The sequence below is a fragment of the Choloepus didactylus genome, chromosome 8 (assembly GCF_015220235.1).
Source record: "Choloepus didactylus isolate mChoDid1 chromosome 8, mChoDid1.pri, whole genome shotgun sequence".
Lineage (NCBI taxonomy): Eukaryota > Metazoa > Chordata > Mammalia > Pilosa > Megalonychidae > Choloepus > Choloepus didactylus.
The window spans coordinates 521,172-545,283 of NC_051314.1; the positions used below are offsets into that span (position 1 = coordinate 521,172).

The 24,112-nt window shown below is 54.2% G+C and overlaps 2 protein-coding genes across 5 annotated transcripts in view; one reads left to right on the forward strand and one right to left on the reverse strand.

Moving 5' to 3' along the window:
- The window catches only part of SBF1 (SET binding factor 1), a 50,631-nt gene extending 48,673 nt beyond the window's left edge, over nt 1-1,958 (forward strand). For all 4 annotated transcript variants that reach the window (XM_037847759.1, XM_037847760.1, XM_037847761.1 and 1 more), the window contains 4 exons: nt 753-860; nt 946-1,157; nt 1,229-1,316; nt 1,403-1,958. In XM_037847759.1, coding sequence (XP_037703687.1) covers nt 753-860; nt 946-1,157; nt 1,229-1,316; nt 1,403-1,633 — 639 coding nt within the window. In that variant the 3' untranslated portion in view covers nt 1,634-1,958. The remainder of the gene's footprint in view (nt 1-752; nt 861-945; nt 1,158-1,228; nt 1,317-1,402) is intronic.
- Nucleotides 1,959-2,790: 832 nt separating this feature from the next.
- PPP6R2 (protein phosphatase 6 regulatory subunit 2) overlaps nt 2,791-24,112 on the reverse strand; it is a 141,596-nt gene continuing 120,274 nt past the window's right edge. The window contains 15 exon segments of the mRNA XM_037847771.1: nt 2,791-3,441; nt 3,525-5,763; nt 6,009-6,097; nt 6,175-6,328; nt 6,909-6,965; nt 6,968-7,038; nt 7,170-7,297; nt 7,446-7,503; nt 12,960-13,082; nt 13,436-13,485; nt 13,487-13,504; nt 13,801-13,886; nt 14,974-15,089; nt 15,893-15,957; nt 16,655-16,858. Coding sequence (XP_037703699.1) covers nt 5,480-5,763; nt 6,009-6,097; nt 6,175-6,328; nt 6,909-6,965; nt 6,968-7,038; nt 7,170-7,297; nt 7,446-7,503; nt 12,960-13,082; nt 13,436-13,485; nt 13,487-13,504; nt 13,801-13,886; nt 14,974-15,089; nt 15,893-15,957; nt 16,655-16,858 — 1,503 coding nt within the window. The 3' untranslated portion in view covers nt 2,791-3,441; nt 3,525-5,479.

Sequence of the window (24,112 nt, forward strand, 5' to 3'; positions counted from 1 at the left end):
CCAGGTGTCCTTTTCGGGGGCGACAAGTGCTATGGAGAAGGAACAGCGGGCACGGAGTAGGGGGACGGGGCTGCCAACTCAGCCAGAAGCTGCTCTCTCCATCTGAGTCATGGGTGGGGTGGGGAGTCCTGCGCGGCCCCCAGGGCTTTCCCTCCGGGCGCTCTGTTCTCCCTGGGAGGGGCTGTGGGGTCGTGGTGTCGCGGGCCTGGACCTGGCTGCTGCCTGGCCTCTCTGTCCTCAGAGGGCTCTTAGAGCGTTTCTTCCTGGCGGTGATGCATTTTAACCATTTTATGTGCATCGTCCAGTGGCACTGATGCTTGTGCAGCGTTGTGCCCCTGTCACCTCCTTCCTCCTGTCAGACGTTCTCATCACCCCACACCGAATCCCCCACCTTGGCCCCCGCTCCTCTCTGGTCTATTTCCTGCCGCTGAATTTGCTTATTTTCGGAATTTCACATAAGGGGAATCACACAGTACTTCCTTTCATGCTCTAGAGTATTTTAAAAATTGTTTGAATGAAACTGTTCTGAGTGAAAGGCTGGGTTTTGCCCCTGCCTCTCTCCCTCTCGCTCCTGCTCCGTGGGGCTGGGGTGGAACAGGTGATGGTTGTGGGGCGGCCCGGCCCCTGCATGGGGAGATTGTCCATCCAGGGTCAAGGGTGTGAGTGGGGTGTCCACTCGGCACCCCCACCCGGCTGACCTCTGCCCAGCCTGCCCGTCCCTGGCCTTGACCGAACACGCCTGTCACCCCCAGGAGCTGCAGCGGCTGGAGACGGAGCTGGGTCGGCCCCCCGAGCGCTGGAAGGACACCTGGGACCACGTGAAGGCGGCCCAGCGCCTGGAAGCCCGGCCGGACGGGCGTGTGAGTGGGGCGGGGCGGGGTCCGAGCCGGCGGCGGTGCGCTGCCCAGCGGGGCCGCTGCGGCTGACGCTGCCCCCCACCCCCAGGGCACCCCCGGCTCCCTGCTGGCGTCCAGCGCGCCGCACCCCCGCCGCTCGCTGGGGGTCTACTTGCGGGAGGGGCCGGTGGGCTCCACACTGAGCCTCAGCCTGGACAGTGACCAGAGCGGCGGCTCCACGGCGTCCAGCTCCCGCCAGGCCGCCCGGCGCAGCACCAGCACCCTCTACAGCCAGTTCCAGACGGCCGAGAGCGAGAACAGGTGGGCGGCCCGGCCGGGGCGTGGGGGGGCCGGGGCGGCTCTGGGCTGACGGCGCGGCCCCTCCTGCGCAGGTCCTACGAGGGGACGCTGTACAAGAAGGGGGCCTTCATGAAGCCCTGGAAGGCGCGCTGGTTCGTGCTGGACAAGACCAAGCACCAGGTGAGCGGCGCGGGGGTGGGGTCGGGGTCGGGGGGTCATGGGGGGGTGGGGCGGGGCCTTCCTGCCTGACGCCCCCCCACGCCCAGCTGCGCTACTACGACCACCGGGTGGACACGGAGTGCAAGGGCGTCATCGACCTGGCTGAGGTGGAGTCCGTGGCGCCCGGCGCGCCCACCATAGGCGCCCCCAAGACGGTGGGCGAGAAGGCCTTCTTCGACGTGAAGACCACGCGCCGCGTTTACAACTTCTGCGCCCAGGACGTGCCGTCGGCCCAGCAGTGGGTGGACCGCATCCAGGGCTGCTTATCGGACGCCTGAGCGCCCCGGGCCGCGCTTCCAGTCGCCGGAACCACTCGGGGGTGGGCAGGGCCGCCCCTGCCATGTTTACAGGCCCCCCCCTCCCGGCAGTATTGACGCTCCGTCCCCTGCACTGAGCGCACACAGCCCCGACCCCGGCCCCTGACCTCAGTCTCCGGCCCCGCGCTAACTTATTCGCGTGTCCTGGGCTCGGAGGCCGTGCCGGGGACGGCCACGGTACAGGCCCGCGGGGGCTTGTAAATATTCCCGCCCCGTCTGTAAATGCCGCTGGCCCGGCCGGTCGCGCCGCCGCCCTGGAGCGAGTCCATAAAGAGAACTAACCCGGCCCCGCTGCCTGTGTCCCGCGCCCTCCGCCGCCACTGCCCCGGGCCCCGGCTTTCCGGGAGCCTGTGGGGCGCTGCTTCCTGCGGGGGCCTCGTCAGACCCTTGTTTTTCCTCTGGGGGTCTTGGGGCCGGCACAGCCCACGAGGGCGACCCCACCCCCGGCTCCCGTTCTGAGCCTTTGCTGCCCGGGAGGCTCCAGGCGAGTCCTGAGGGGCAGGGGGGCGGGGAGTGGTCGTCCGTGTGGCCCACGGAGGTGTGTCCAGAGGACACGGGATGGGGAGGCCGGAGTGGGGTCAGGCGGCGGGAGGGGCGGGTGGGGGGCAGCGTGGCGCCCTGGTCCGCACCCTCTGCCGTTCAGGTGCCATCCCGAAGGGCTGGGGCCTCATGGCGGGGGCCGACAGTGCCTGGGAGACAGCGGGGCAGCGGGAGTTGGGGTGTGGGCACCACGAGGCGGAGTCCCCAGGGAGGAGCGGCCGCGGGTGTCGGGGCAGGTGACTGGCCAGGGCGGTTTTGCAGGACCACGTCGGAGCAAAGGTGGGACGAGGGGACGGTCCTAGGGGCAGGGGAGTGGAACCCCACGGTCGGGGCGTCTCCTGTGCCGTCCCTGTTCCCCCCCCCACCCCCCAGTACAGGTGTAGTCGGGGGGGGGAGCTGTTCCTGTATCCTTGTGCCTCCCCCATGCCTGGTGCTTGGACACGGGGGGTGGGGACTGTTCAGGAGATTGGGCGTAAGAACGGGGTCACTGCCATCCTCCCGCTACACTTGGCCACGCGTCTCCCAGTGAGATCTGCCCCTGCTCACCCCCGGGGTCCCTGCACACCACACGCATCCGCTCAATAAAACGACCAGTTTATTGGGAAAGGGGGGGGGGTGAAGCCCTGTCAGAATATCAGCGTTAAAAACGGTCTCGACCTAGTGGCATCCTCCGGCCCCCCCAGGACAGGGCTGGCACGCTGGCGCCTCCCCGACTCCTGCGGTCGGCGCCTGCCCCGGGCTCCACCAGGCTCCGATTTAAGGCAGTCGACCGGAGAAGCCGGATTCAGTGGCAGCTTCCGGGGCGTGTGGCAGCCAGGCCCCTCCTGGGGGCTGCGACGCGGGGGCGCGGGCGGGTTGGGGTCTCGCTCCTCGGTCGTCCGCGGGGTGGGAAGGATGCCCGCCCCTGGCAGGGTACAAAGTGCAAAACACGCAGCTCTTCTGCGTCTATCACGGAACCAGGAGAACGGCGCCTCCGAGCCACGTCCTCGTCCACCGCGTTATTGCTGCGTGCGGGGCCGCGCTGAGGGCCGGTGGGAAAGACGCGGGCCGCGGCTGCGCGACGGCAGCCAACCGCCAGCTTTGCCAATGGCAGCATTTATTTTAAAATAAAATTAAATTAAGAAAGAAATTGCATCACCAGGTGGTTTTCTTGACTGAGGGACGCAGCCGACGGCGTGGTCCGGCAGCAGCGGCGTCAGACCGGACCGTTCAAGGCGGCTTCCGCCGGCCTGCGGGAAAGGGGGCCGTGGTCTGGGGACTCGCCAGGCAGCTCCCGCGAGGGCAGCAGGGTCGCCGCGGCTGCCCGGCTCACCTGTCCTTCGTGGCTGTCCCCGGGGTCCCTTCTGTGGGTGCAGGGGGCGTGCGGTCAGCAGGCTCCAACCTGTGGGGCAGGCACGGGCTCCCTTACGACCCCGGCCCCTGTCCCCCGTGGGGGACCCTGGGGCGCGAGGCACTCTGCCTGTCCGTCCTCGAAGGCCTGGGCAGCAGGTCTTGCTACCAGGGCCATGTGGCCTCGGCCTCCCTGCCTCCCGCCCCGGGCCGCCGAGGAGCCCCCTAGAGTGCCCAGCCGGGAAGGGCGTGGAGTGGGGACCCCCTTCCGCGGCAGCCCAGGAGGAGGAGAGACCCCCACGCCCCAGCCCCGCCGTTTTCCCATCCGCGCCGCCTGCTCCACCGTTTACCAATCTCAGCCTGTGAAGGGCTGGGGGGCAGGGGGCGCACCCCGTTCTCTGAGGGCCTGTGATTTCAGGTCCAGCCTCCCTCCCGCCACCAGGACAGGCCCGAGGGGCGCAGGGTGTCCTCAGCCCCCAGCCGGCACCCACAGTCACTCGACAGAGGAGTGTTTGGAGGAAGAATTCCCATCTTTAGGAGTTTGAAGCCAGGACACAGGCCTCAATGTACAATGCAAATCTGAAACTTCTGGAAGACAACAGGAGAAAACTGAGGTAGGGGCCCTTGGGTTTGGCGATGACCCCTTAGAAGCAGTCCCAGAAGCGCGATCTGCGGGAGAAACGTTGTAAGGGGGCCTCCTCAACATCAAAATCGCTCCTCTGCAAAGGCACGGTCAAGAGAAGGAACGGACAGGCTGATAAAAAGCATTCGCAAAGGACTCAAACCCCCCAAACCCAAGAAGTCTAACAACTCGGCAATAAGAAACGACCCAACTAAAAAATGGGCAGAAGAGCAGATGCTCTCAAAGGCCACCAGCAGCAGAAGGAACCGAAGCCACCAGGAGCCGCGAGATGGGCTCTGAAGGCACAAGCCCTGCTCGGCGTCCCCAGCGGTTTCGGGCTACACCGGAGGGGAGGGCGCGCGTCGTGCGCCGGGACCGCTGGAGGGGAGCCCACCGCCCTCCTAGCCTGCACAGCAGCAGCCGAGCGGACCCAGGAGGTGCTGGGGGGTATCGGGGTGATCCCAAGACGGAGGCGCAGACGAGACTGGCCTGCAGGAGAGGAGGGTCCTGGGCCCCTCGGGCGTGGTCGGCCGCAGCAGCCACCCTGAGCGCCAGGTCCGAGAAGCCAGAGGCCAGGTGGAAGGGTCACTGAGGACCTCAGAGGAGACCCCCGGTGGTGCCTCACCTGCTCTGGGTCACGGACCTCAAGGGGCTGCGGGGCTCTGGGGTCCGAGTGGCCCCTCGAGCCTGCTGCCTTCAGGGACGCACGAGAGGCAGGTGCGGCGGCTCAAAATGCCTTCGGCTGGGGCTGGAGTCGAGAGAGCACGGCGGGTGGGCGGGACCTGGGCGGAGGCGTGGCCGGGGGCGTGGCTGGGGCGGGGCCAGTAAAGCGCGGCCCCAGCCACAGCCGCCACGTGCCAGTCCGCGTGCAAAAGGAGTTTGCAAAGTGACGTCACCTACTTTACAAAGCAGAGTTACCGAAGTTTTAGGAGTGTTTTTGAAAAGAGGACAAAGGTTTTAGGAATTTTTGTGATTCTGAACTTTAAGAGGGAATTAAATGACTTTTAGAACCAACTCAGGAACCTTGTGTCCATTTCTAGCCTAAAAGCTGCCACTTTGATGCACAAACACAAAGCTGAGGGCCGCAAGCCCTGAAGCCGCCCTGACCCCACTGCTTTGCCTCCTTACAAAGGTGCCGAAGGCAGAGAAAAAGTCCACACTTCCCTGTTGCTTCTACTTGCAGAAGGAAACACCATTTTCAGCATCAGCCTGGCTCCCCTCTAGCCTGGTGGCAAAGCCAAAGCCACCGCGAGGCCGGGGCACCTGTGATGGCCTCGGGGTCCTCAGGTGCAGGGGGAGCCAGAGGACGGGTGGTGTCACGAGGTCACAGAGGACAAGGCAGTCTCCACGAGCACAGCTGGAGCGCTGGACCCAACCCCGTCCGGGAGACTCCAGCCCACGAGATGCCCGTGGTGCCCGCCCACCTGCCCTGCCCACCTGCACACGACGGGCCCGTCCGAGCCGGCCGCCGTGGTCGGCAGGGGGGTCTCCTTCTCGTCGTCCTCGCTGTCAGAGCCCCCAGAGGAGCTGCTGTCCGAGCCCACCAGGGGGGCCTTCCTGGGGGAGCGGACATTCCACGCACATGGGGAGGTCACGCCAACTGCAACACCAGGGAGGGTGAGAGTCACCGGGGCAGCAGCCGCCGAGCAGACCCCGGGACGGACCCCAGCACCTGCGCCCTCCCGCAGCTGCGGAGGCCGGGGCCTGACTGCATGTGGGCAGCACTCAGACAGCCCAGGCTCCAGGGTCCCTGAGGCCGGGTGGGCCACTGATGGCAGCGCAGGGTCCCCGTGGCTCTCGCCGGCGTCCCACAGGCCCCGCCCAAACCCGCTCTGCCCCACGTACACGCCTCCTGGGGGCACGGGCTCCCGGGTCCCTCAGCGGCCACACGGTGAGCATCCATGGGAGAGCTGCGCCGGGGGCCAGCCTCAGAGCTGGGGACAAGGACAGGCTGAGCCCGGGCCAGGGCGGCCAAAACCCCCATCCCCCCCCTTGCAGGCCGACACATTACCAGCAGCCGGGGAACCTGGCCCAGCCCTTCTCCTCTGGAGCTGCAGTGTGGGGGGTGCTGACCGCCCAGACGCTGGAGCCCACGTCCACGGCGGTGGCCAGGGCTGGTGGTGCCGAGCTCGGTGGCTCGTTGAACGCTGCCATCCACCCGGCCCCTGTGGGAAAGGGGGCGGCATCCTGGGGAGGCTGCAGGTGAAGTGGGGTGCTCTGTTGCACACAGTTCCCCCAAGTGTCACCATACTGCTTCCTCCTAGGGCGTCTGCAGGCAATGGTGGAGGTGCACACTGCTCCCTCGCCCTCAAAGGGGACTGGGACTGGCCGCTGGGATGGGGGCACCTGTGCAGCTCCGGGCAGAGGGGAGGCTGTGGCCCAGGGCCCGAGCACGGTGGACACGGCAGCCCCTGGCCCCAGATGGAGTTGAGCAGGGCAGGGGCAGCTGGACACACGGCTCCCTGCTTCCCAGCTGGCTTGCGAGGGGATGGGCCTGTGCCCTCCTGGGCTGCCTGACCCAGGAGCCCCACTCCGGGGGCTCAACTGCCCTCAGCCTGGACAAGGCCGGCCCGACGGCCCCTCAGGAAACGGGGGTGCCTTCCTGAGAGCGGCCTGGGAGGACACTAACCGCCAGCCCGGGATGTGGCTGAGAGCACGGGGGGCGCAGGAAGCCTATGTGTAGGGGCCCAGCCTCCGCCCGCGATCTCAGAGCGAGCCTGCCCCACTCCCGCGCCCCGCACCTACCTTCCGACTCACCCTCCACGCGGGGGCCTTCCCCCTGAGCAGGGATTGGTGGGCTGGGGCCCCACCATCCTGAGCTCCGCGCTCGAGGCCAGGCTTGGAGCAGCTCCCCGACGCCTGGGCGGCTCCGAACCTGGGGGCCGTGCAGCCCGGCAAGCCTGGGGTCAGTGGTCCGGGCGGACCCCAAACGCCGCCTGCCGAGGAAGGCCCAGCACTCGCCGCTCGGGCAGAGCCGCGGCGGGGAGGCTCCCGCGGGACGCGCACCTGGCTCTGGCCACGCCCCGGGCCACGCGCTCCGGGCCCCTGTCCTCCCAGAGGTCGTCGTCGTCCTCGGGGTCGTCGAAGGGCTGGATGCGGTCACCACAGCAGGCCTCAAACAGGGACGCGTGAGGCTGCGAGGGCGCCGCGGCGTCAGCGGGGCGGGGACAGGCCCAGGACTCCGGCACAGGGCCCACCCCCCGGGCAGGGCCGCAGGCCCCCGCCCAGCGCCCCCCTGCCCCTGCACGGTCCTCCCACTGTGCGGCCCCCGGCCCCACTTACGCCGTCGCCCTCCGCGTTGATGTGGAAGTTGATCTCCGCGATCCTGTCGAAGGGCGCGCTGCAAGAGAAGACGCTGGCGCTCGCGGCCACACTCGCCTGGCGGAGCGTGGACTGGCGGCCCCTAAAGCCCCTGCTCTGTGCCAGGGCACCGAGAGGCTCTCGGGGGCTCTGGGAGAAGGGAGGGGTCTGAGGCTCGGCGTGGGGTGGGGAGGGCCTGCCTGGAGGAGGACAAGACGGAGCGCCGGGCGGGGGACTCCTGCGGGTCGGGGGCTTGAGTGACGGGCTGCACCCCCTTTCCTTGTGGGTTGAGCAGACCTTGTGGCTCAGCAGCCCACAGCCCTGACATTTATTTTTCATTGTGGTGAAATAAGTAACTTAAAAGTCATTTAAACCATTTTAAGTGACTTTGACATGAAGCATGGGGACAAGACTGAGGAACTTTCACCTTCACCACTATCTATTTCCAGGCCATTTTCATCACCCCAAACCAAAACTCAGGCTCATTTAGCAATAAACACCCTGTTGCCCCATCCTGCCACCCTGGTAACCACTATTCTGATTCTGTCTCAGTGGATTTGCTTATTCTAAGTATTTCATATAAGGGAGATCATACAGTATTTGTTCTTCTGTGTCTGGCTTATTTCACTCAACATGATGTCTCCAAGGTTCATCCACACTGCGGCGGGAACCAGCATGTCACCTCTGTCTATGGCTGAAGGATATCCCATCGTCCAGACGGACCCATTTTAGCCATTCCTCTGAGGATGGATGCTTGGGTGCTTCCACCTTTCGGCTCTTGTGAATAATGATGCAGTGGACACCGTGCACAGGTATCTGTCTGAGTTCCTGCTCTCAATTCTCGTGGGCATCCACTTAGGAGTGGAATTGCCTGGTCATGTGGTAGCTCTAGGTCTGACTTTCTGAGGAACCACCAAACCGTTTTCCACAGTGGCTGCACCACTTCATACTCCCACCCGTGACGTGTGAGGCTCACATTTCTCCCCATCCTCTCCAATGCCTGTGGTTTTCAACTTCTTAAATAATGGCCATCCTGGTGGGCTTGAAGTGGTGTCTCATTGTGGTTTGCATTTCTCTAATGGTTGATGATGTTGGACTTTTTTCATAGACTTTCTGGCCATTTGGGTATCTTTTCTAGAGAAATGTCTACTCAAATCCTTGGCCCATTTTTTAATTGGGTTGTTGGTCTTTTTGCTGTGGAGTTGTAGGAGTTCTCAATATATTCTGGATATTATTAAACCCTTATCAGATGTGTGGTTTCCAAACATTTTCTCCGATTCTGTAGGTTCTTTTCATTTTCTTGCTAATGTCTTTTGATGCACACAACTTTTTAATTTTGTTGAAGTCCACCATTTTATCTTTTTTTTTCTTTTGTTGTCTGAGCTTTTGGTGGAAAATCTAAAAATCCATTGCCTACTACAAGAGCCTAAATGTTTTCTTGTAAAGAGTCTTATACATTGGCTCTTGTATTCAGGTTGTTAATCCACTTGAATTAATTTCTGTATATGCTGAGAGGTAGGTGTCCACACTCACTGCTCTGCATGAGGTCTCCAGCTGTCCCAGCACCCTTTGTTGAAGACACTATTCTTTCCCCATTGAATGGATGTGGTGCCCTTGTCAAAAAAAAAAAAAAAAAAAAAAAAAAAAAAGCCACAGGTGTGTGGCTGTATCTCTGGACTCCCAATTCTATTCCACTGCTCTATATGTCTGTCCTCATGCCAGTACCACACCATTTTAATTACTGTAACTTTGTATAAGTTTTGAAATTAGGAAGTGTGAGTTCTACAACTTTGTTCTTTTCCAAACTTTTTTGGCTATTCAGGGCCGCTTGCAATACCATATGAATTCGAGGATATGCTTTTCTATTTTTGCAAAAACGGCTGCTGGAATTTTGATAGGGATTGCATTGAATTTACAGATCGCTTTAGGCAGTATTGATATTTTAGCAATATCAAGTCTTCCAATCCATGAACATGGGATGTCTTTCCATTTATTTAGGTCTTTCATTTCTTTCAGCAATGTTTTGTAGATTTCAGCATACAAGTCTCTCACCTCCTTGGTTAAATTTACTCCTAGGTATTTTATTATTTTAGATGCTATTGTAAATGGAATTTTCTTGGTTTCCTTTTCAGACTGTTCACTACTGGCTGTAGTGGCTTGGAGCTATGTAAGTCAGAAAAACATGTTCTTAGGTTTAATCCATTCCTGTGGGTGTGAGCCTACTGTAAGCAGGACCTTTTGATGAAGTTATTTCAGTTAAGGTGTGGCCCAACTGAATCAGGATGGGTCTTAATGGTATTACTGGAGGTTCTTATAAGCAGAATGAAATATATTTGTATAGCGAGAGAGAGAGAGAGGGAAAAAGGGAGGAAGCTATGGGGAGCAAATAGAGGCTGTAAGTTGATGGAACCTGGAAGAGAATGGGGAGGCCGGGAAAGCCCATCGTGTGACCATGTGCATGGCCATGTGACAGAGGAAGCCAATGACCAGGGACCACCAGCAGCAGCCCCAGAACTGCCAGTCTTCTGGGAGAAAGCATCGCTTTCATGATGCCGTGATTTGGATTTCTCCCGGCCTCAAAATTGTGAGCCAATAAATTTCCATTGTTTCAGGCAACCCATTGCATGCATTGTGCTTTGGCAATAACAATAAAACACTGACTTACAGGAACCCAACTGACTTCTGCATGTTTATCTTGTATCCTGCAACTTTGCTGAATTCATTTATTAGTTCTAATAGCTTCTTTCAGATTCTTGGGATCTGTGAGTTAGGATAATCTGACTCCTTCCTTTCCAATCTGGATGCCCTTGATTTCTTTCTCTTGCCTGAATGCTCTGGCCAGAACTTCCAGTGCGATGCTGAGTAACAGCGGTGCCAGTGGGCACCCTTGTCCTGTTCCTGATCTTAGAGGGAGAGTTTTCAGTCTTTCATCACTGAGTGATACTTTCTGTGGATTTTTTCACAAACACCCTTTATCGTGTTGAGAAAGTTCCCTTTTATTCCTAGTTTTCTCTGTGTTTTTATCAAAAAAGGATGTTGGATGTTGTCAAATGATTTTTCTGCATCAATTGAGATGATCGTGTTTTTTTTTCTTCATTCTATTAATACGCTATATTAGATTGATTGATTTTCTTATGTCAAACCATTATTGGATTCCAGGAATACATCCCACTAGGTTCTTTTAACAGACTGTTGGATTCAGTTTGCCAGTATTTTGTGAAGGATTTTTGCATCTATACATAAGCTAGATTTTATTCTGAGTTTTGTTTGAGTGTTGCTTAAGTCCTCAACTTTAAATTAACCCAAAAGGAAATTTTATTCCATAAAAATAAACCTAACAAATTTTGGAGGCTGGTTAAATTGACATCGCCACAATGTCCTTGGATTGATCTACAGACTCATACAATCCCAGTCAGAACCCAGACGGTTTCTTTGCAGAAATGGACAAGCTGATTCTAAATTTCACATGGAATTGCAAGAGACCCAGAATAACCAAAATGACACTGAAAACAAGACAAAGTTGGACCCGTAATTCCTGATTTCAAAACGTACTACAAAGCTACAGTAATCAAGATGGTACTGGCATCAGGATAGACACATGGATCAATGGAAAAGAACCGAGAACTCAGAGACAAACCCTCACATTTGTGATCACTTGATTTCCAACAAGGCTGCCAGGTATATACAAAGGGGAGAAATACTCTCTTCAACCAAAGGTGCTAGGACAACTGGGAATCCACATGCAAATGAAAAGCTGGACCCTTACCTCACACCATATACAAACTTAACTCAAAATGGATCAACAACCTAAATGTAAGAGCTAAAAGTCTAAAACTCTTACAAGAAAACTTAGGGTAAATTTTCATGACCTTGGGTTTGGCATGGGATTCTTGGATATGACACCAAAAGCATGAACAACAAAAGCAAAAATAGATAAATTAGGCATCATACAAATTAAAAATATTTTCACTTCAAAGGACACCATCAATAAAGTGAAAGACAACCCACAAAAACAGAGAAATATTTGGCAAACCATATATCTGATAAGAGACTTGTATCCACAATATAGAGAGAACTTTCAATAATAAAAAAGACAAATAATTCAATTTGGAAGTGGGCAAAGGATCTGAGTAGACATTTCTTCAAGGAAGATCTACAAATGGCCAATAAGCACATGAAAAGATGCTCAACATCATCAGTCATCATGGAGATGCAAGTGAAAACCTCAAGATACTACTTCACGCATACAAGGATGGCTAGAATAAAAAAGTCAGATAACAACAAGGGTTGGCGAGGACGTGAGGAGATCGGAACCCTCATACACGGCTGGTGGGACTGTAAAATGGTGCAATGATTTTGGAGGAAAGTCTGGCAATTTCTCAAATGGTTAAACACAGAGTTACCATACGTGTAACTTCTACATATATAACCAAGGGAAATGAAAACATACGTCCACATAAAAATATGTACATCACTGTTCATAGCACCATTATTTATGATACCAAAAGACAGAAACAACTCAAATGTCCACGAATGAACGAATGGATAAACACAATGTGGTATATTCATACATTGGCTTATTTGGCCATAAAAAGGGATGAAGTTCTGATAAATGCTGCATGACGTGGATGAAACTTGGAAACATGCTGAGTGAAAGAAGTGTCTCATCAAAGTCCACATGTTGTAGGGTTCCACTGTATGAAATGTCCAGAATAGGGAAGTCTATAGAGACAGAGAATAGATGGATTAGTGGTTGCTTAGGGCTGGGGGGAGCGGGTTGTGGTAGATGGACCTGGCGTGGGAGCTAAAGGATACAGGATTTCTTTTTGAGGTGATGAAGATGTTCTCACATTGTCTATGGGGATGGTTGCATGTATCTGTGAGTATACTAAAAATCATTCAGTTGTACACTTCAATGGGTGAATTAGATAGCACATGAATAATAGCTCAATAGTCTTTTTTTTAAAAAAAAACGAGCCAATAAACACCCTCTGGGGTCGATGGTAAGGAGCTGAGAGGCACCGGGAAGGAGGCGCAGAGCCGGCCCGAGCAGGGCCAGTGCCCAGGCCGGCCTTCACGCTGGGAGTGGACGTCAATCTGTGGCTCTCAGTTTAGTAAATGAAGTGACAGAGCCCTTGTGGCCAAGCCAGGCTGGGACGGACGCCACAGGCCTGTGACTTTTGTTTATATTTAGCCAGACCCACCTCTTTCCACAGGGCCTGGGGGGTGAGCGAGGAGTACTGCAGTGGGAATGAGGGCTTGGGAGCGGGTGGCAGCAAGGCCTGCGGGGGAGATGCTACCCCTGCCCGACGCTGGACTCCCTTGGGTGGGAGGCTGAGCAGCTGGGCTGGTCCCATGTGGGGGTGAGGTGGGCAGTGTCCACCTGCTGCAAAGGCCAACGCGCGCCTGCTGGGCCCCTCACGCCGCCATCCTACCGGGGGTCTCATCCGAGGCTGACCTCAAGCTGCCCTTGCTGATGAGACGCCGTGAACTCACTTGACGTTGTCGTCCTGGTCGGCGAACTCTTCATCATTGAAGCCAAACTGGTCCACAAAGGTGGCCGCCATCTGCTGGACCTGGTACTCGGAGAAGGCCTGGGGCAGAAAGAGGGGCGGTGTGCTGGTCAGCAGCGCCTGCCGGAGCCGATGGGGACGCCATTCTCAGACGGGGTGAGAGTCTGCGGCCGCCCAGGTTGTCTTTCCCCTGGCACAGGTGAGCGTCCTCAGCTCTGACTTGACTCAGAGGGAAGATGCTACTTGGCACCCCCAGAGTTCTCATGAGCTGAAAGACAGGCCCTTGCCTGGGCGCCTGCGAGCCAGTTCTCCCTTTGCCATTTTCCTGCATCTTCCCAAGACCCCAGGCAGGAGGGTCCGCCCGCAGCCGGGAAGGTGCCGTCCATGGCACCCTCAGGAGACCACGCATGGCCCAAGGAGCCCGGGCCACCGCCCCACGCTCACTGCTGCAGGCAGGACAGCTCGTTCGGGAAGGCACTTTCGAGGTCCTCATCCTCACGGGAGGAGTGGGAGGTGGTGGGTGCTCACCTGAAACGGCCCAAGGAGGGGAAGGTGCCGGTCAGGCAGGATCAGCGGTGGGAGCGCACCAGGCTCTACCCTCGGAGGCTCTCAGGGCACATGCGCCCCCAGGCCCCGCAGGGAGACCCTCCCCTGGACGCCTGCCTTGAGGTCACACCTAAGCACCTGTCCTGGGCCCCAACCTCAGGGAGTCTGTGCTGCGGCACATCCCAGAGAGCACCCGGGGCCCAGGCTCCCCCGGAGGCCGCGCACACACCGCCCCTCCCGCCTGGCCCGCTCTCCGGCAGCCGCTTGAGGGCCCCCACCAGGTCCACGGCGTTCCTCCGATTGGCCTCCGGCAGGGTCTCCTCCACGAAGCTCTCCCAGCGCCCGCGGCAGTCCTCAGGCAGCCCTGCGAGGGAGGCGCCCGTCAGCGCCCAGGACGGGCAGCAGCATAGGAGGCAGGTCCCAGGGGGCTGCACCGCCCCCCATGGGGAGCATGAGGACTGCGGGTGGGGAGCACCGTGCCAGGAGGCCGAGGAGAGGGGCCTGTTGGAGGAAGGGAGGGAGCCCGTGGCTGCTTGGGGAGGGCCTCGCCCCAATCCGGAATTGCAGCCGCTTTTCTGCTGCCCCTGCCAGCTGCCCCCAGGACGGTCAGGTCGGCACTCTGTGCCCTGGTCTCAGCCTGCCAGGGGCAGCGGGAAATGTGCCCGAGGACACCCCACCCCGCGGGGCCACTGAGGGCCACCCTCTGCAAGGGGCCCAAACCCCAGCTCCTGCCTCACAGGACAGGGAGGCCAGGCCCCCGCAGCCCAAGTGTGGAGTGACCTCTCCTCAGGCCCTCTCCCGGGTGCCTGTGACTGGCCCCTCTCTCCGCCGGCCTGCGCAGCCTCAGGCTTCTCTGAAGAAAGGCGGGGGGTGGGGTGGTGGCCGCTGCCCAGCAGAAAGGCTGAGGGCACGAGGCCCAGCTGACCACACCGGCCGCCCGCCCAGACGGCATCTGCGACTCCGGGCATGTGCCTGCTGCTTTTGGCCACTGCCGTGTGCTTCAGGGCCCCCAGCCCTCAGCCGCTCCAGGAGCTCCTGAGCCTGCCTCAGGCTTGGGCTGCCAGCGGTGGGCCCGGACCTCTCAGCAACAGCCCAGCCCCTCGGAACGTGTCACGCAGCTGGATGCGAGGCTGATGCCACAGCACCCACCGCCAACCCTGAGCCCCCCAAACCTTGTCCTGCAGGCCGCAGGCACCTCGGCCACCCCGGCCAAGGCCACTGTCGGGAGAGGAGCGAGCGGGGTGGATGGACACAAACGACAGGGAGAGTAAAACAGGACACCGGTGAGATGAGGGCCTCCTGGTCCGTCTATCCCAGGAGAGCTGTGCAAGTTGAGAGCCAGTGCTGCCCTTTACCAAGAAGCCCCCTTGCCGGGGACTCACTGCCTCCAGGAGGGAGGGCTGTGGGCCCTAATGGGACCTGAGGGGCTCGGACAGTGGGTAGCGGTGCACCTCGGATGGCTGCGCTGATGGGGGCCTGCACGGGGACCCTCTCCAGGCTCTCGGCCACCGCGTTGGCGATCCGGGTGAGGTGGCCCATGTTCCCAAGCCGCCGGCCTCCTGCTGCCCTGGAGATCACACAACCCCGTCAGGTGCCTCCACCCGAGGCTGGCCCGCGGGGAGGCTCTCAGCAGACCCCCCCAGAGAGGATGGGGACCCCGCAAGTTGAAGCCGCGCATGCAGCCCTGCTCTCCTCACTGCTGCTCCCCACCCCGGCCTCAGCCCTGCCCAGCCCATGCCTAGGTGACCCCCCCTGGACATGGAGCCCTGATGAGACGGGCTGCACACTCCCTCTTCAGGTAAGGAACCGAGACCCGAGAGGCAGAGGGCCCCCATGGGAGCTCACGACTTGTTGCCTGGGAGCCCCAGCCGCTGCCAGTGCTGGGCACTACGTTTAGGCAAGGAGGCCACCATCCAATCATATTTTGGGATCACTGATCATGTTTTGGGATCACTGATCACGTTTTGGGGGAGGCACCACCTGTTCCCTGGCTGTCCCAGTGGAGACGGTGGGAGGGGCAGGAAGGAACACGGAGGTGAGCAGGGCCCTCATTCCGGGGCCGGTAAGGAGGTGTCTCCTTGGGTGTGGGACATGGGGAGGGTGAGGGGCTTGGGGGGCGAGGAGGCGGGCGGGGGTACAGGGGCTGAGGGCGAGAGGCCGCAGGCACCAGGACACTCACCCTCTGCCTCCCTGGTCAGCATCTTGGCCTGCCCAGGAGCAGGACCCCTTCTTTAAGCCTTAGCTTCTATAGCAACCCCTGTGTGCTGCACCCCAAGCCGCAACACCAGCAGACCCTGTTAGGAGCCTCCCAATTCCATGCAGCTTGGTCCCCACCCACGCTGCCGGGCATGGCCCTGGCATGGCTCTTACTGCGTGCGGTCATTGGCTTCCCAGGCTTCCAGGACCCTCTGCACCAAGCAGCACTTCTGGAACAGCTGGGGGGACAGGCGCATTAGTGCAGCCCCTGCCCGTGGCCTGGGCAGCAGCAAGTGAGGTGCCCCCTGGGGTCCCTCTGAAAGTCCAGAGGCAGAGCCCACACTGCCCGGGCCTCCTCCTGTGCCAGGGCCCCTCCCCGCACCCTCCTCGGCCCTGCAGCCACACAGTGTAACCACAGCTGCCCTCCACTCTGGCCACCGCCCATCCACACAGTGTCCAGAGCAATGTTTGGGCCCTGAGCACTTTCCCCCGTCTCTGAGCCTGGGCCCAGGCTACTTCCTCCACCTGCTTTTTAAAGGCCCCAAATCCCAGCAAGTGTCCCAGGCGACACTGGCGCACTGAGCCAAGGGGCACAGGGCCCGGCCCGCAGCAGGTGATGCTCCACTCTGGCCGGGAGGCTTGCGCACAGCTGGCTCTCGGCATGTCCAGGGCCCTCCCTTCCAGGGCTGCCGTGGCTACCATACAACCAGCTCAGGCATAACTGCCACCTCCAGCTGCTCTGCCAGCTGGCAAGTGTTCTGTGCAGTTTGGAGGCCCTGCGGTAAGTGGGGGACCCACCCCCACTGCCCAGGAGACTCAGAGAAGGCAGTGAGCCCAGGGCAGAGCCGGCCACCAGCCACACTGCCGTGACGTCCCTCCCTCCCTGTCACGGTGGGCTCCGCCGCCGGCGGCAAGCAAGACCCGGCCCCCACTTACATGGGTCACCATCGTGTCCTCAGGGTGGCTGGCGGCAGGCTGGGGGTTCTTCGTGTCCCTGTTCTCAGACGGTGGGTCTGCCTGGCTCTCGGCCGCACTGGTTGCTGCGCTCTCCTCCTGGGCAGCGTGGGAGAGGATGGTCGCTATGCACAGCTCCACTTGGAGGTGCAGGAAGTTATTCCAGGTGTACTTGAAAAACAGGTCCTGGGGTGCAACAGGGAAGGGAAGAGGAAAGAACCTTCAGGCTGTCTCGTTGCCTGGTCCCAAACTGGCTCCAAACCTTCGCACGCATCCAGTCTCGGGACAGCTAGGAAGGTGTTTCGGATCTTCCTTGAAACCTGCCTCTCTGTGATGCTGCCCTTTGCCGTCCTCCCTCCCGCAGTCCACTTGTACCTCAATTCTGTAACACCTTCTTTTCACTTTCTTTGGGTTTATTCTTTTGTCGTTAGAAGCTTAACTCATTAATCTTTGCCTTTCTACTCTTCTAGAATAAGTATTTAAAACACTATACATGTCTCTGAAAAGTCCACTCTAGCTACACTGTACATGTTTTGATATGCAGTTATTTTTACTAATATTCCATCCCAAGGGTTTTTAAAATTTCCACTGTGATCGTCTTTGACCCCAGTTACTAGGAAGTGTTTGAAATTCCTTACCATATGGGAATCACATTCTGACCATAACATGCCTGGGCTTTCCACAGCACAGCCCCGAAGGCCGTGGGATGCATGGGGCACGGGGCGAGCCCCACGCACCATTACAGGCTACTTCCTGAGACCCAAGCGCAGGAGCTGGGCCCCTGGAGATCCCCGGGGTGGAGGCAGCCGAGCCAGGGGAGCACTGTGCCTGCACCCATCGCCACACCCTCTTGCAGACCAGGTGGGGAAGGCCTGTCTGCTCCGGAGGCGCTCACCCAGCACTGCCCAGGCCACACACACCGCCCTGTCCCCCAGAGCCTCACACTGCTGGGGTGCCTCCCGCAGGGGTCATGGGGAGGGCCCGGGTGGGTGAGGCCTGGCTGGGACCTGCTGCTCAGGCTTCCTGGCTACCGTTCCAGGGCACTCGATGCAAACACAAGCAGTAGAGTAAGAACTCCTTTCTCACGTGAATGGCAGCACAGCGCACACATGCTTGTCAGCACCTTCCTTTTTCACACAACTCCTGGAGTCTCTCCAGACGGCTCCAGAAGAACCCTCCTGTCCTTGCACGGCCGGCAGGCCCCAGGACGCCCCATTGCTGTCCCTCCGGGAGGAGGCCCCGCCTGTCCCGCTGGCCCTGTGCACACGGAGCTGCTCTGTCCCCCGTCCCGTCCCTGACACCATCCATGGGCTCTGAGAGTCACCAAATCCCTCCCTGACCCACAGCATGGGCAATAAAAAACCTGCAGTGTGCGCGTGCAAGCACACCTGGGCACACATCTGTGCCTGGGGAGGCCGGGCCCAGGGAACGCCCATTTGCAATTTCAGCAGGGCCTGAGGACAGCTGTTTCCTGGGGAAGCTTCTTTTCAATTTTTAAAAACCCACTTTGACCACTTTACGCGGATGGTTCTTCGACATTAAGCACACTGACAGGGCTATTTCTGTAGTATTCTCATCACCCCAAACTGAAACTCAAACTCATTTAGCAATAGCTCCCCACTCCCCCATCCCCCTCTCCTGGTGACTCTACTTCCTATCTCTATGGATTTGCTTATTCTGAGTATTTCATACTAGATAAATCATACACTATTCGTCCTTTTGTGTCTGGCTCATTTTACTCAACGTCACATCCTCAAGGGTCATCCCTGTTGCAGCAGGAACCAGCACTACACTTCTTTTTACGGTGGAATAATATTCCATTGTATGGATGGACACATTCTGTTCATACATTAACCTTGACACCTGGGTTGCATCCACCTTTTTGGCTATTCTAAATAATGCTGCGATGAACATTGGTGTGCAATTATCTGCTGGAGTCCCTGCTTCCAGCTGCTTCGAGTACATACCTAGGGGCGAACTGCCAGGACATATGTAATTCCATGTTTAATTTTCTGAGAAAGCACCAACTGTTTTTCACAGTGGCTGCACCATTTTACATCGGCATCAATAATGTGCAAGGGTTCCTATTTCTCTGCATCCTTGCCAACACTTACTTTCTGTTTTATTAAATAATGTCATCCTAGTGGGCATGAGTGGTATCTCATTGCAGTTTATTTTGCATTTCCTAATAGCTAATGATGTTGCATATATTTTCATGTACTTATTGGCCATTTGAATATCATCTTTAGAAAATAGTCTATTCAAGTTCCTGGTCCATTTTTTTAATTAGGTTGACTTTCTGTTCTGGAATTGTATGAGTTCTTTATGTATTCTGGATTTGAAACACTTATCAAGGTATGCAATGAAGTGAATGGACTGTGAGGACAGTAGGTTGAATGAAATAAGCCAGAAATGAAAAGACAAACATTATAACATCTCATTAATGTGGACTAATAACAATGTATAAACTGTGAGAACTGAATCTGGGAGCATGGGCTACAAGGGGAAGGCTTATGTAAAGGTTCCTAGATTGTAAACTCTTAGAGCAGTCACATTCATTCATGAGTAGTAACAGTTATTTCTAAATTTTGAGATTCTGAGCTGTTTGTGTGACGTGGTTGGTCCCTGGAGCTTTGGGTGTCTGTGTGGCACCTGGGATTCAGAGCCAGAGTTCAGCAGCCATCAGTGTTGGCATTGCCCCACGAATCAACTATTAAAGAGGCTGAAAAGGAGATGAGACTCCGACTGGAGATATGAATGAAATGGACTTGGTTGAGATTGGGGTAGATCAGACTAAAGGGTAGAGATGATACTAACCATGTTTTAAAACTTTGGCTTCTGTGTGGGACCAAAGGAAGAGATGGTTATATGGTACAAAGTCTATATTTTCTGTAGCACACTATATAATTTAACTTGTCTGTTCAGTTTACTCAAATGCCATAATTACACGGAATCTTGACTAGGGAGTGAGATCTTGTTTGTACAGGTTAGTGTGAAGCCCTGATACAACCCAGAGTAATTTGGGCAGAGAATAAAAGTATTTGCAAAGCTCCCTTGAGGAACTGTAGAAAAATGTAGAAATATTAAACTTCCCCAGCTGGGGAATTACCGATATTCTCTCAAGCTTTGGGGGCTACCAGCTTAGTAAGCGGAGCTCTCGATCTTGGGGCTTGCCCTTATAAAGCTTGCTACTGCAAAGGAGAGGCTAAGCCTATTCATAATTGTGCCTAAAAGTAACCCCAGAGAACCTCTTTGTTGCTCAGATGTGGCCTCTAAGTCCACTCAGCTGGTGAACTCATTACCCTCCCCTCTACGTGGGACATGACTCCCAGGGGTATAAATCTCCCTGGCAATGTGGAACGTGACTCCCGGGGGTGAGCCTGGACCCAGCATCGTGTGACTGAGAAAGCCTTTTGGACCAAAAGGGGGAGGAGAATTGAAAGAAAATAGTTTCAATGGCTGAGAGATTTCAAATGGAGTCAAGAGGTCATTCTGGAGGTAACTCTTATGCATTACATAGATATCCCTTTTTAGTGTTCAGTTTATTAGAATAGTTAGAAGGAAATATCTGAAACTGTTGAACTGCAACCCAGTAGCCTTGATTCTTGAAGGTGAGTGTAGAGCTATATAGTTTATATGGTGTGACTGTGTGACTGTGAAAACCTTGTGGCTCACACTCCCTTTACCCAGTGTATGGACAAATGAGTAGAAAAATGGGGACAAAAAGTAAATGAATAATATGGAGGAGGGGGTATGGGACGTTTTGGGTGTTCTTTTTACTTTTATTTTTATTCTTATTTTTATTTTTTGGAGTAATGAAAATGTTCAAAAATTGATTGTGGTGATGAATGCACAACTATATGATACTGTAAACAACTGTTTTACACTTTGGATGATTGTATGGTATGTGAATATATTTCAATTAAAAATTTTAAAAAAAGTAAACAAGGGGAGAGGAGGGGTATAGGATGCTCTGAGTTTTCTTTTTTACTTTTATTTTTATTCTTATTTTCATTTTTATTTTTTGGAGCAATAAAAATGTTCAAAAATTAATTGTGGTGTTGAATGCTCAACTATATAATGAAAGTATGAATAATCATACACTTGGGATGACTGTATGGTATGTGAATATCTTTCAATAAAATTACATTTAAAAAACCCTTATCAGATATATGGTTTCCAAACATTATCTCTCATCCTATAGGTTGTCTTTTCATTTTCTTGCTAATGTCCTCTTATGCACAAGAGTTTTTAATTTTGTTGAAGTCCATTTTGTCTATTATTTCTTTTGTTGTTTGTGCTTTTGGTGTAAAATCTTAGAATCCATTGCCTACTACAAGAGCCTAAAGATATTTCCCTATGTTTTCTTATAAGAGTCTACACGTTGGCTCTTGTATTTAGGCTGTTAATCCATTTGAGTTAATTTCTGTATATGCTGAGAGGTAGGTGTCCACATTGTTTTGCATGAGGTCTCCAGCTGTCCCAGCACCCTTTGTTGAAGACACTATTCTTTCCCCATTGAATGGATGTGGTGCCCTTGTCAAAAACCAGCTGGCCACAGATGTGTGGATTCATCTCTGGACTCTGAATTCTATTCCATTTGTCTATATGTCTGTCCTTATGCCAGTACCACACCGTTTTAATTACTGTAGCTTTGTATAAGTTTTGAAATTAGTAAATGTGAGTCTTCCAACTTTGCTCTTTTTCAAGGTGTTTTGGCTATATAGGGGCCCTTGCAATTCCGTATGGATTTGAGGATCAGCTTTTCCATTTCTGCAAATTATGGCTGCAGGAATGCTGATAGGGATTGTGCTGGATTCATAGATCGCTTTAGGCAGTAATGACATCTTCACAATATTAAGTCTTCCAATCCAAGAACACGGGATGTCTTTCCATTTAGTTAGATCTTCTTTAATTTCCTTCAGCAATGGTTTGTAATTTTCAGTGTACAAGTCTTTCACCTCCTTGGTTAAATTTATTCCTAGATATTTTATTCTCTTATATGCTATTAAAAACGGAATTGTTTCTTGATTTCCTTTTCAGATTGTTCACTACTGGTGTATTGAAACCCAAATGACTTCTGTGTGTTTATCTTGTATCCTGTAACTTTGCCAAATTTATATATTAATTCTAGTAGATTCCTTGTGGATTTGGGGGATTTTATAGATATTCAATCATGTCATCTGTGAGTTGGGATAATTTGACTTCTTCCTTTCCAATTTGGATGCCTTTTCTTTCTTTCTCTTGCCTGATTGCTGTGGCTGGAACTTCCAGCACAATGTTGAATGACAGTGGTGGCTGTGGGTTTCCTTGTCCTGATACTGATCTTAGAAGGGAAACTTCCAGGTTTTCACCACTGAATATGATAGTCAATGTGAGTTTTTCACAAATGCTCTTTATCATGTTGAGAGAATTCCCTTCTACTCTTAGCTTTCTGAGTATTTTTATCATGAAAGTATGTCGGATATTATCAAATGATTTTTCTGCATCAATTGATATGATCATGTTTTTTTGTTCACTCTATTAATATGGTATATTAAATTGATTTTATGTCAAACCATCATTGGATTCCAGCAATACTTCCCAATAGGTTCTTTTAACATACTGTTGGATTCAGTTTGCCAGTATTTTGTGGAGGATTTCTGCATCTATGTTTATAAAAGATATTTCTCTGTAATTTTCTTCTCTTGTGCTGTCTTTATTTGGCCTTGGTATCAGTTAGGAAGCAATCTCTTCTCTTACATTTTTTGGAAGAATTTGAAAAGGTATTGGTGTTAAATCTCCTTTTAACGTTTTATATAATTCAGCAATGAAACTGTGGTTCCTAGGAGCTACATACCCCCGAAAAATATGTTCTTCATCTTAATCCATTCCTGTGGGTATGAACCCATTGTAAGTAGGAACTTTCGACGAGGTCACATCCATTAAGGTCAGCGCAGTGAATCAGGCTGGTCTCCTATTGCTGGAGCCCTTTTTAAAAGAATGACATTCAGACAGAGGAAGGACAAGGAGCAGGAAGTAGCTGGAAGGCAACAGAACCCAGAGAAGCAACACAAGACCGCCAAGTGCACTGCTGTGTGACAGACATGCCAAGGACTCGGGATCACTGGCAGCCAGCCCCAGAAGGCCACAGTCTACTAGAGAAAGCACTGCTTTGATGATGGCTTGACTTTGGACTTCTCCTAGCCTCAAAACAGTGAACCAAAAAATTCCTGTTGTTTAAGCCAACCCATTGCATGGTATTTATTTTCACAGCCAGGAAACTAAAACAAAAACCATTTGTTCTGGACTTTGCTTTGTTGGAAGATTTTGATTACTGATTTAATTTCTTTACTTGTTACAGGTCTGTTGAGATTTTCTTTCTTCTTGAGACAGTGTTTTTCTTTGCTAAAGCTGCCAGAATGCAATATGCCAGAAATGGGTTGGCTTTTAACAGTGGGGATTTATTAAGTTACGAGTAACAGTAAGGCCAGGAAAATGCCCAAATTAAGGCATCAACAAGTGGACGCCTTCTCTGAGGAAAGGCTGCTGGCATCCGGGGTTCCTCTGTCACGTGGGAAGGCTCATGGTGGGCCGTCTTTCCTGGTTCTGGCTTCAACTGCTGACTCCAAATGTCTCTGCACACTTCCCTCTTAGCTTCTCTGAGCTCTCTGAGTTCCCTCTGTCTTCTATCCTCTCATAAAGGACTCCAGCAAGGGGATTAAGACCCACCCTGAATGGGTGGGTTCATATCTACATGGAAACAACCTAATCAAAAGGTCCCACCCATCACAGATCTGCACTTACAAGAGTGGATTAAAAGAACATGGCTTTTCTGGGGAATGTATTCAAACCAGCACAGTCAGATTAGGTAATTTGTATGTTTCTAAAAGTTTGTCCATTTCATCTTCATTTTCTAAGTTGTTGGCATATAATTGTGTGTAGCACCATCCTATAATCCTTTTTATTTTTGTAAGGTCAGTAATGTCCCCACTTTCAATTACTGATTTTTATCATTTGTGTTCTTTCTATCAGTCTGACTAAAGGTTTGTCAATTTTATTGATCTTTTCAAAAACCAATGTTTGGTTTTGTTGAGTCTGTCTATTGTTTTTCTTTTCTCTATTTCTCTTTTCTAATCTTTACTCTTTCCTTCCACTAACTTTGGATTTAGTTTGCTCTTCTTGTTCTAGTTTCTTTAGATGTGAAGTTAGGTTATTGATTTGTGATCTTCCTTCTTTTTTAATAAGAGCATTTCAAGCTATAAACTTCCCTGAACACTGCCTTTGCTGTACCCCATACATTTTGGTATATTGTGTTTTTGTTTTCATTTGTCTCAAAATATTTCCTAATTTTCCTTGTGATTTCTTCTTTGGCCTACTGGCTGTTTAATAATGTGTTGTTTAATTTCCACACACCTGAGGATTTTTGACTTCTCCTCTGCTAGGTGTATCTAGCTTTAT